Source organism: Bactrocera dorsalis, chromosome 4 (genome assembly GCF_023373825.1).
Source record: "Bactrocera dorsalis isolate Fly_Bdor chromosome 4, ASM2337382v1, whole genome shotgun sequence".
Classification (NCBI taxonomy): Eukaryota; Metazoa; Arthropoda; class Insecta; order Diptera; family Tephritidae; genus Bactrocera; species Bactrocera dorsalis.
The window spans coordinates 14,344,401-14,357,002 of NC_064306.1; the positions used below are offsets into that span (position 1 = coordinate 14,344,401).

The window sequence follows — 12,602 nt, forward strand, 5'->3', positions numbered from 1 at the left end:
AAAAGGGCAAATGATGATGTTTGAAATGTGCCTGCACGGTACACTATCAGTATTATGGACTGGCACAGATTTTCCATTTCTTAGTTATTAAAATTATTTTAAACATTCATTTTCGAAATCACAGTGGTTTTCATTTATTGATGCCATATTACTTTTTTCTTGAATCAAAGTTGTTGGCAACTCATAAGTATTCTATTATCGATATATCTGTTAGAGAGTATCGATAATGCGGTTTGTTAAAACTTTAATAGTGAAACAACTTTCATTCATATTTTAAAACTCAAAATACTCTTTCTAGCATTCAAAACACCATATAGAATACTTTACAAAAAAATCTACAATAACCGTAACAGGATAATATGCTACCAATACCAAAAGCAAAGTAGTGCTGATCAACGTAGATGGTATATGTACATTGAATACCCATTGTTGTTGCTACGTTTAGCGTTAGTAAACAAAATACAGCTGACTGCTTGTTGCAAAACAACAACAACAATGTTCATCTGCACAAATTCCTACACAGCTGATTTCTGCAAAGTATATGATGAACTTCAAGCCATCAGAGGCGCGAACAGAAATGTCAAACAGTTGGGCTGCAAAGCAAAACAAAAAAATCATTATTAGTACATTTTGACAGCACAGCAATTTGGACGAGATTGTTGTGAATTCTGTCTAGTCTATTTAATTAAACTTGGGTGCCAGACAAGTTTGTGTGAAAGTGTTAGAAATTTATGTGTGAAGTTTTTCCACAATTACTAATTGGTAGAAATAGCATTCGAAAATTATATAATTTGCAGATAAAAAGTTCTTACGCTGTGTTGAATGAATCAAAGTGTAATTGTGCTATTTGCTGAAGATAAAAAATCAATAGTTATGGGCAATGCAAAGTGAAAAAAGTGAAGAAGAAGATTCTTAGTAAATTGTGAAATGTAAAAATTCTAGTGAGCAGTACCTTCTAGTTTTTCAATTTATCAACAACCATATTTGTAATTAATTAACAAATACTAAGCACAACTATCATTCGCTGTAACCTCGCAAAATTGCCCATTCCATACTTTGCATGTGAATGCTTTTGACATTACCAATTCCATATAGATTTCTTTTAATCTTACTGAGAAAAAACATTAATAACTACGTTAAGTGATAAATGATTTGTTAGTACATGTCGATAGAAGCATCATGTCCTACACAGAACTCGAATCAGGATACCAGGACTTAAGGCAGTCGTCGCAGCAGGCTCAAACCCAGTCATTTTCAAATGAACGCAGCACACGACCTGGATTTTTTGTTGGCAGTGATGGCAATGTAAAACATGCATTATATCTTTTTTAGTATTTATGTATATATGTATTTTAAATCTTACTTATAAACATAATTTGAAAAATGTCAATAAGTTATTATATCTACGAAACTGGCATTAAGAAAATAAGTGTATATTTGTCTTTTACAAAGTTATCAAATTTTTAGCTGAAAATCAATATGCAATTGTGATGTATGGTATATTAGCTGCGCAATGCCAACATTGTGGCTGTCCTTGCTTCTTTGCACATTTATATTTTTTATGTCAGCTAAGTTTTCAAGGACATTTTTTTTGTTTATTTAAGAAATGTACATACACTTATATGTATGAACGTATGTACGTGTGTTGATTGTTTTATAATCCTTCCCTAAATGTTTTTAATTAATACAGAACAAATTTTTAATACTTTATATACCATTTCTGCGTTTATGACTTAATTATGAGAGTTCCTGTATACATATAAAAAAAAAACAGGAAATGTGATTTTTGTGATAAATACTCTAAACCACTTGATTCTATCTTCAATATCTATAATTATTTGAAATAAAATATTCATTCTAAACTTATGGATTGGTTTTAAATTGGTCGCACCGATTTTATGAGCATGAAAATTACGTTTTTGTATGTGGTATATGGGTTTTAATTATAGCTTTCGGAACAGAAATTTCACAGTAAATTATTATTAAGCAGATTCGATTTTAATATTTGTTTCAACTCTGTTTTGTCGGTTAAATTAATTTAACATGAAAATAGAAACTATAACGTTGAGCTATATGAACCTACTTATAACTTTCTTTTGTAGAGTATTTGTTATCATTTAGGTAAGTGTTTTATGAGGTTAATAACTACAGAAAGGGAATTTAATTCACATTTTCATATAAGAATTAAGGGATCCCTACAAAAAGCTGTATATCAAAATTCTTTTCGTACAAAATTCTGTAAACAAGAATTAACCCTCATTTGTTAACACAGAACATGAAATCAGCAAAAATTAGAAAATTTCTGCATAACGACTAATATAGTGTATATTCATTGCAAATATTACATCAATACTATTTTCTATACATATATCTTATCATAAATACATAAATATACAAAAAATAGTGTGTTAACAAAACAAAATAAATAAACAAAAATACAATTACAACTTACAAAAATAAAAAGATAAACAGTGAATGTAAAAAAGTCACAAAACACGATGGGCAACAGTTTTGAAAAATTTGCGTTCACCGGAGGCAATCCTGGTCACATTTGGGATCGCCATCGTCATCGTACCATGCCAGCGCAACAAACCCAACATCAACAATGTAGTGGTGAACGAAATCCCTTTCGTCAGCAACATTCAGTCAACTCACAGACGGGAAAGGTGGCAGCATGTGGATGCACAACGAAAACCCTGCCTCATGGCAATTCGACGCCAAACCTTGGTGGTTCGTATAAAACAGAGTGCAGCAAATGTATTTTAATAGCAAATTTATAAAGACAGCGTAAATCAGGGAAGAATATGAATGAAAAAATATAAATTATTGTATAAAAACTATTGAGACAGTTGAAGTGAATTTTGTGCAATTTTTGGTCATAACTAGATTGGTAAAAAGTATAAAACACAATTCATTTAACGTATGATCTTTTTGTGAGATCTCATGAACTTTTTTGTCCAACATGCTACTACCACACTTCCAGGACCACCACTAGACACTCGCGACAAACCTGTTTATAATCGATCGAAGAAATAGTTAAATTTATGAGTTGGGAAAACGTATCGACTAAAAAAGCTAAACTGCCGTTCAGGCCTTTCGAGTTGTACCGATTTTTAATACGTGTAGATCGCAAGCAAGGTAATGGTGCAAACGAAATCTACCGTAGGGAAACTACCCTAACATGTCAGTGCATAACTTTCCGTTGGGCCAAAACGACGGATATTTTAGTAAACGAGTCCGACACTTTACGCTTAACCGATCTAAGTTCATTAGCCCAGAGGGTGATGCGGAAGCATTTAGGCTCGACCAGATAAAAATATCGAACCAAGGTTCTCTATCTGTCGACGACCACTATTCAAATCAGAAGAACCCCGAGCCCAGGGAAGTATACTCGAAAAGTACAATTTTCCCAATAGTGAAAACTACTACTCCCTGCCTGCACTCACCACTTGAGTATAACAGACCATCAACATGGTTTTTATTGTGCCTGAAAACACAGTGTTTCACAATGCCAGAAAACATCGAACAAACTGTGCTCCCTCCTGGGTTGAAGAGGTGGACCGGCAATCGTCCGTACTAATTCGAGGTCAAAATTCTAAGCTAAGGGAATTAGACAGGAGGACACACCAGGTGTGACCCTTGGCAGCTCTGGATACTGTAGCAGGTTAAATTCCTACTTATCCAGAATAGACCCCGACATATCCAATATATGTCTTGCGTGCAATTAGTCTCCACATGACACTGGCCACCCTAACACATTTTATGAATACATCTAATTTCAGACACGCACTGAACGCCACTCAGAGTGAATCCAATAACAAAGTCGACATCGACATATCAAATACCTACATACATATATGATCTGTGCGCAATAAATCCTCGCATAGGTCTAACCACCTTTTTGCATACCCAATGAATTCCTATACTCCGACCCCATCGAAACATCATGTTTCCGGGGCCTCTCGGTATATGATTTCGATGACAATTAGATTGTGCCTTGCTATACAAATAGAGTGAAGATAACAACAACAACAATGGCAAAAATCAACAAACACTGCCACAGCCAATTACTAAAAACTGACAACTGCCAAACCAAAAATAAATGAATACATACATACATATATAGGTACATTAAAATTACAAAACGTTCAAAAATTTGGGTTTCTTGAAAGCTCACGATAAGTTAAAATGAAGTTTCAAACGAATGTGAAAGTGTTGATGACAAAAAAGAAATCTTATAAACTAAACACAAATTTTATTTTGCTGATACTTTGAAATTGTCACTTAAGTATAAACAAACTCCACAAAAATACCGCTTTTTATTATTAAAGTTATTTTTTCCAATTTCATTTCTAGTTTTCTTATTTTAAATTGTCTTTCTTGTTTGTTTCTTATATTTCATTTCTATCAACTATATAGATGTTGCCTCCACTGTACAGCCATTGGATTTTCGTTCCTCCTCCTACACTTACGGGGTGAATCTAAGAGCTCTCACAAGTTTCTTTAATTTTCTTTCCTTTATGTTACACTTTTAATAACTTACGCTCTACAATTGGACCACTGTGTCTGCTTGCATCTGAATGCGCTTGCATGTGTTTGGTATTTTTAATGTTGGCATGTTACTCATACGCCGCGTCGTGTCGACCTGCAGTGCATGACGAAGCTTTATTTATTTTAGTTATTCCGGTTTCCTGTTTGTGTTGACATTTACAAAACTAACAACTATATTTTTAAGTATTCACTATATAGTATATACAATTATTGTTGTATACAATAAACATATACCGGCTTAGACTTTATCCATTGATATTATGTCTTTGGATGCTATCAGTATTATTAGACTTTTATTTATTTAAGTGTACCCTTACACTTCTGGATGAGTAAATTCAAATATTTGCTTATTATGTTAAGGTGTATTATAATGCTTATCGAAAAAAAAAATCAATATTTTTCTTCTTTTTGCTGAATCTCTAAGCAAAAATAATAAATCAAAACCTTTTTTTTTGTTTTCTTTGAAAGACAAGATTTATTATGAATAAATACTGCCGCGTTAAATATTGAACGTGTAAAATTCACTCGCGATTCATCAATGCTCAATATGAATCACGTCCCAGCGGGATATGGTAGACATTGGTAAGCGAGCAAGGTAAACGATAGAGCATGATTGTATCGCTTACCCCGACCGATGAAAATTAACACGGCGATGTCCTACGAAAAGTAACAGATCACCTTTTACGCTTACCATGGGACGAAGAATTCTTCGATGCCAAAGTAAACGAGGAATTCTTTGATGCCACAGTTAACGATGAATTCTTCGATAACATAGTTAACGAAGATTTCTTTGATGCCAAAGTAAACGAAGAATTCTTCGATGCCACAGTTAACGATGAATTCTTCGATGCCATAGTTCACGAAGAATTCTTTGATGCCAAGGTCAATAGGAAAAATTGCATATTCGTATGAAAATAAGTATTATGTGTACAAAAACTCACCTTATAGGCCACTCACACTTTTTGTTAAAAAGAAAAATGCACTAGATTCAATACAATCATTATAAAGGTTTTATTTTATGCGAAATGCACTTAAAAATTGTTATAACAAAATGTGTTTAAATGAACCGAATTATTACAAATTGAAATAGTTTAAAAACGTTAAATACATATTATATGTATATGTATGTATGTATATATAAAATGATCAAAGGTTGAAAACAGTTTTAAAAACGTTAAATATACATATCGTCACCTGAAATGCAAATTAACGTAACAACATTTTCAGAAATTTACAGTGGCATGAATGAAACACGTAATAAAATGGAACATGAGTGAAACAAAATATTAATATTGGTTAAAACTGGTTTATATATGACCCCAGAACAGAAAATGTTGAACATATTTAATATTATGTATATAATTTGAAGTAGTGAAGCGTAATCAATAAGACACTCAATTTCGAATTTTTTGATGATACGTTATTTTGCATTTCAGGTGACGATATATACAGACGGGTAACTAGCGGAAAGAACCGGGATGCTGCCAAAGCGGAGATGTTGGTCGCTACTCATTTAGCCATTATGGTTTTCTTTTAATTTTGTGGCTGAGTCTCTTGTCGTTTTTTTTCAAGCAACGAGACTTGAAGAAACTCCGTTTGGCGAGTTTGATAATTTTTTGAATTTGGTGAATATAATCCGATTCGGTGAAGCCTTCAACTTTCACACATTCTACAAAAAAGTTGAAAGAGTATGTTTATAAATTTGAAGCTATGTCCTTCAATGTTAAAAACACGAAATACTTACCAAATAGTAACCAACTTTTTGCTTGATGATTTGACGAAATAATGAAAAAATTTACTTATAAATTTTATTCCATCAATTTGTATTTGTCGTTTTTCACGTACTTACTTGACTTGTAAATATGAACACAGTAGAATTTAGCCGCATAGCTTACTTTTATGCATTACCTGGTATCGAAGAATTCTACATAGAATTTTCTTCGAAGCATTCTTCAAAGAAAAATGTAAGCGAGGAACCTTTATTCCGCATAGCTTACTTTTATGCATTACCTGGTATCGAAGAATTCTACATAGAATTTTTTTCGAAGTATTCTTCAAAGAAAAATGTAAGCGAGGAACCTTTATTCCGCATAGCTTACTTTTATGCATTACCTGTTATCGAAGAATTCTACATAGAATTTTCTTCGAAGCATTCTTCAAAGAAAAATGTAAGCGGGGAACCATTATTCCGCATAGCTTACTTTTATGCATTACCTGGTATCGAAGAATTTTACATAGAATTTTCTTCGAAGCATTCTTCAAAGAAAAATGTAAGCAGTGAACCATTATCCCGCTGGGGTTCTAAATATTAAAATAAATATTGAAGGTGTGACAGGTGTCATTGGCTTTCTGAGATTCTTATGGAGTAAAAGAGATAAAAATTATCAATTTATATTCACTGTTACAGTTAAAAATTACGGACGATATTTGTGTCGATATCAGCTGCGACAAGTTCAACTCAAAAATGAATTCCTCTGCCAGTTTTCAACATTTTTGAGTATTTCAATCAATAAAAAAAATTGTAGATGTAACACCAAAATATTCTTTTCATGGTAAAAAATTACTTTTTGTGAATTTATTTCTTAAATATGGATTGAGTAATTTTATTCGGACTTTTTGTACATTATTGAGCACACTTTTGGCAATACAGGGTAATTTTTTCGACACTTATTAAGTTTATAAATGTTAGACGCGTGTTTTTTCAAAACTACTTTTTCAAAGTCCGTGTTCACTGTCACTACTTGACCGATTCATTTCAAACTTTGTACTCATTTTCGACATAAAAAATACCCGTTTTTTTAATTTTTGGTTTTTTTTTACATTAAGGGTATTTTCTTCTTCTTCTTAATTGGCGTAGACACCGCTTATGCGATTATAGCCGAGTTAATAACCGCGCGCCAGTCGTTTCTTCTTTTCGCAACGTGGCGCCAATTGGATATTCCAAGCGAGGCCAGGTCCTTCTCCACTTGGTCCTTCCAACGGAGTGGAGGTCTTCCTCTTCCTCTGCTTCCCGCGGCGGGTACTGCGTCGAATACTTTCAGAGCTGGAGTGTTTTCGTCCATCCGGACAACATGACCTAGCCAGCGTAGCCGCTGTCTTTTAATTCGCTGAACTATGTCAATGTCGTCGTATATCTCGTACAGCTCATCGTTCCATCGTATGCGATATTCGCCGTGGCCAACGCGCAAAGGACCATAAATCTTTCGCAGAACTTTTCTCTCGAAAACTCGCAACGTCGACTCATCTGTTGTTGACATCGTCCAGGCCTCTGCACCATAAAGCAGGACGGGAATTATGAGTGACTTATAGAGTTTGGTTTTTGTTTGTCGGGAGAGGACTTTGCTTCTCAATTGCCTACTTAGTCCGAAGTAGCACCTGTTGGCAAGAGTTATCCTGCGTTGGATTTCTAGGCTGACATTGTTGGTGGTGTTTACGCTGGTTCCAAGATAGACGAAATTATCTACAACTTCAAAGTTATGACTGTCAACAGTGACGTGAGTGCCAAGTCGCGAGTGCGACGACTGTTTGTTTGATGACAGGAGATATTTCGTCTTGTCCTCGTTCACTGCCAGACCCATTTCTTTTGCTTCCTTGTCCAGTCTGGAGAAAGCAGAACTAACGGCGCGGGTGTTAAGGCCGATGATATCAAGGTATTTTACACCCACAAAATGGAGGATTTTTTTTAGTGAATATAGCAGTTTTTACTTTAAATAGCCGCAAAAAGTTAAAAAAAAATGATCAGAGAACGATGGGGTTAAGATTTGATTATAATTTAAATAATTTTTCTTCTTTTTTTTTTATTTTCGGATAATTTCCAGCCGAGTTATGGTGAACACCGCAAAGTGTGTTTTTCTCAAGATGTTCTGGGAAAAGTTCTGTTACCGGCTTATGCTTCAATATTTCTGCATGATTCATATTTAAGTTATTTCTTAACATGAACAAAACATGTATTTCTTTACCTTAAAAACCTTACCTCCGCCCCTTAATGAACTAAAAGGAAAAGTGTTAGATAAAAAACGTTTTTTCATTAGTTTCGTCAATTACAGTTCAAAAAATTACATACAATATAGTACTAATTACGAACGAAAACAATGCAACAATTGATTTATAATAGTTACAATTTTTAGTTCTTATATAATTTAAGAAATTGAACATTTTGCAGGGTGTAATGAAACATTTGTACAATGTTGCCATATAACGAGGCAACTTTTTAGTCAAGAAAAAAATTGGTATTATATGCAAACGTGTATTGTAGTCGAAACGAACCCGGTAAACTCCCAAGGACGAGGACTGTCAGCTCAAGCACATTCGTGAATATTACCATATATTAGGTTCAACAACAAATAATGCTCCGTTATCGAGTTTTTTAAAGCCTAGTTTTTATTCTCTGGCTCTCTCCCACGAATAACTCAGTTTTTCTTTCATAAGAACTATCTTTTTTTTAAATGGGCAACCCTTACATACATATGCTTGTATATGCATACATTTATATAAAATTAATAAAGTTTGATTTTATTTGCTGTTATCACATTTTACAACTTCCAGACATATTTGCTTACCTTAATTAAGCTGCTCGCTATAAAATCTGCTTGCAGGAAGCGTTGCTTTTATATTATCGTATATTTACGCTCCAAAATTGATTAGCAAACACCAACAAAGAGCAATTCGCAAATTTGCTTTATTTTTTCCTAATTAACATTCATTGACGTTTGTCGTAGTTGCGTGCTTTTGGTGCTTTACTATTACTTGATGGGATATAAGTTCGTTTTCAGTACTGTGTAAAAACAGAGATTATAGAGAAAGTGTTTTACTAAAAACACACACGTTACTCGTACCAGGTTGAACGGTCAGTGAGTGTGAAGCTTGCTTGTTGCCACTTGACAGCGCCAACTACGTGTTTATTACAAAAAAGAGAGGAAACTTGGCCTAAAATGTTACTAAAATATACTCGTCAATTATATATGAACATTTGAAACCAATTTTCGCGCGTTTGGCGCGTTTGACTTATCTATATTTGTAAATGTGGTTGAATATCTGTATCAAGTTAATCGCCAATGTGTTATTCAGTTTGTAGTAGCATCTAATAGGCGCTCGCATTAAGAAGTGGTTCGCGTGCGCGTTCAAAGTTTATTTCCGCTTTTGCTACATTTTGTGATAAACTTATAATTTCGTGGTGGCTGGACAACTTTTCGATTAAAATATGTTTTACGATGTAAGTTTTAAGGCATTTGTGGAATGGTGAATATGGAAAATGAATTCAGTTAAAAAATCCAGAAAATAAAAATTAAAAAACATCACAAATTTACTAATAAAATTGTCGCGAAATCAATTAATTGCTTATGAAGCCTTCTATACATATTGCTGATGCTATCAGATAGCTTTCTTATTAGTAAAAAACAAAACAAAAACAGTTTTCACCGATTGTGAAAAAATTTATTTTAGCGTTTATAAATGTTTGTAAAATAAATATAAGTCACTTTGGGAACTAAAAATATTCAAGAAAAATAACCAAACTGAATGACAGTGAGAGAAGTTGGTAAACATCATACTTGAGTAAGATTTATTTTGACTCAAATTCTACTTCTTATGCGTTAAAATTTGTAAACCAATCTAACTTTTCATTTTCTTCTTCAGCTCTACAAGTGTTTAGTTTGGAATTTAGGAGAGAATTACGCTCATGTTTTAAATTATTAGCTTGGCTCATTTTCTTAGCAAATTATGTTATCTACGAAAATAAATATAAATATAAATATAAATATAAATATAAATATAAATATAAATATAAATATAAATATAAATATAAATATAAATATCTATTATAGATTGGTCGATTTCAAGGTTCAGGATAATGAGAAAAGTTGAATTCGGGTGACTATCTGTCTGTCCGTCCGTGCAAGCTGTAACTTGAGTAAAAAATAAGATAAACAATAAAATAAGATATACAATTCTTATTTGGCAGAGGAGATCGTAGTAGCAAGGGGCACCTATGGGCTTAAAATTTAGAAAAAGTGGGCGTGGCTTTGCCTTCTAATAAGTTTAATGTACATATCTTCTAGACCCCTACAACTACAATAGACAAATTCGAAGCAAACAGTGTATAACAACAACAGTGTAACTTCCCCATATAACGGTACTTTTAACAACTACTTAAAGTGCGATAAATCAATAACTAAATACGCCAGAGACATTAATTTTCACCCCCTCATATGGTATGACAGGGATTTATAGGAGCCGGTGTAAAATTAGACAATGGGCATGGCACAGCCCACTTTAGGTAAAATCACATACCTCAGAACCTGCTAGACCGATTTCAACCAAACTCGTTACATAACGATCTTCTACCATTCTTATTTTAGTGCGAAAGTGGGCGTAATGGAACCGGGTCCACCCCTATTTCCCATATAATACAATTTTAATATAACTTTGCACGAATAATCCTTTTAGAGTATTCCCCATATGACCAACAATTGTCCAAATCCAAATAAAACTGTTCAAGCCCCTAGGTACTGAATATTTGGATCTCAGTAGCCCCAATAAACTTTAATTGGCAATAGATGTCAAATTTCATAAAAATGTTCTTTCAAAACTCAAAGTCTTTCTAATTCGAAGTGTTTTTTATGAATTATGGTGATTTGAGTTAGGGAAGTTCAATTGTACATATAATTGCTTGAATTCGGATCCTCTGGTTGACGGGCTTGCACCATAAAAGATTTCCTGATTTGATTCTTGCAAGTAGCTCTTCCTTACTTGTTATATCCTGTTTATATTAAGTTTCGCATGAAGTTTCAAACACCCAGAACGTGAATAGATCAGCGCGACTAGCTACTTAAGTCCATTTAGTCACGTCCGTTTTTGAGATATTGATCTGAAATTCTGCACACATCTTTTTGTCCCCAAAAGCCTGCTCATTTGTCGGAACCGATGCCGATATCACACCACTATAGCACGTAACTGCCATACAAACTGAATGGTCAAAATCAAGTGCTCGTATCAAAAATTATATTATATTTATTTATATTATTATATTTGACGAGATATCTTCATGTAATTTAGTATGTATCATTTATCAAATTAAAAGTAATCATTATCATTTGTCTGCTCTTCAATTTTCAAGTAAAGTACCACAGACATGTTGTCAACTATTTATTTAGGAAACACCATAAAGTGCTTAGTTTTCAACTGAATGTCGTGTTTTTATTTACTCGGCTTTTAGGTAAGGTGAGCAATGTAGTACATATAAACTTACATTCTTAATACTCTATTCAATTACAAAAGTAAACGAATAAATAAGAAAGGTATAGATTCCGTTCGATACGATTTTTTCATACTGTCTAAAACATAACCATAACATATATTTTTTATATGATATAAATGAAGTTTACGGAAAAACATTTTTTTTTCATTTTTGAAAATTTGACAATTTTTTTAAATAAATAAAAAAATATAGAAAAAAATCGGCCCACTCCGGGATTAGCATGGATAGTTGTCAAATTAATTGAAGTTTTTTTTAGGAAAAAATAAAAAATAAAACTGACGAACTTCCAAAAAATGACGAAAAAACCGATTATTTTCTATAATTGATGTTATTTTTTTCGTGTATTTTTTCGAAAAGTTCATTCAAAAACAAAAATTTAAAAAAAAGGTCCCCAAAAGTCAATTTCTACAAAAGTTATGGCTATTTGAAAATAAAAAAAACCATTTTTAGCAAAAAATAGCAAAATTCATAACTTTTTTGAAGTTGGACAAAAAATTTTGAAAAAATTCTCAAAAATGTTTTTCAAAGGGTAGAAAAGGGTGGATAAGTTTCAGCAAAATCTAAAGGGGTCGGGTTCAAAAGTGCTCGATTTGGTATGGAATACCCTATATACATACCTATTATGCCACAAATTCTATTATAAAGTTTACAATGACACAAATACGTAGCAAAAATAGTCGTTATTGTTTAGTATAAATTGTATGTAGTGTCTACTCATATGTATAAACGGTGACCGTTTTCGAAGTTCACTACTTTCTAAAGAAAAAACACTTCCATTTTAATGGAAAATGTTTAT

At 32.9% G+C, this 12,602-nt stretch overlaps 1 protein-coding gene and 1 long non-coding RNA gene across 12 annotated transcripts in view; one reads left to right on the forward strand and one right to left on the reverse strand.

The window, feature by feature from the left end:
* Positions 1 to 593: 593 nt before the first annotated feature.
* LOC105222966 (inositol hexakisphosphate and diphosphoinositol-pentakisphosphate kinase) overlaps positions 594 to 12,602 on the forward strand; it is a 43,778-nt gene continuing 31,769 nt past the window's right edge. For 3 of the 11 annotated variants that reach the window (XM_049456717.1, XM_049456718.1, XM_049456719.1), the window contains exon 1: positions 597 to 1,305. In XM_049456717.1, the coding sequence (XP_049312674.1) occupies positions 1,180 to 1,305 (126 nt within the window). In that variant the 5' untranslated portion in view covers positions 597 to 1,179. Of the gene's footprint in view, positions 1,306 to 2,404; positions 2,731 to 4,419; positions 4,476 to 9,603; positions 9,764 to 12,602 lie in introns of those variants that run through there. The other 8 variants (XM_049456726.1, XM_049456727.1, XM_049456724.1 and 5 more) reach the window with 6 other exon arrangements.
* On the reverse strand, positions 6,097 to 6,897 carry LOC125778520 (uncharacterized). Its single transcript, XR_007422765.1, has 2 exons — positions 6,631 to 6,897; positions 6,097 to 6,528 (listed from the first exon to the last, which is right to left on the reverse strand). It is a non-coding gene; the product is annotated as an uncharacterized LOC125778520 (long non-coding RNA).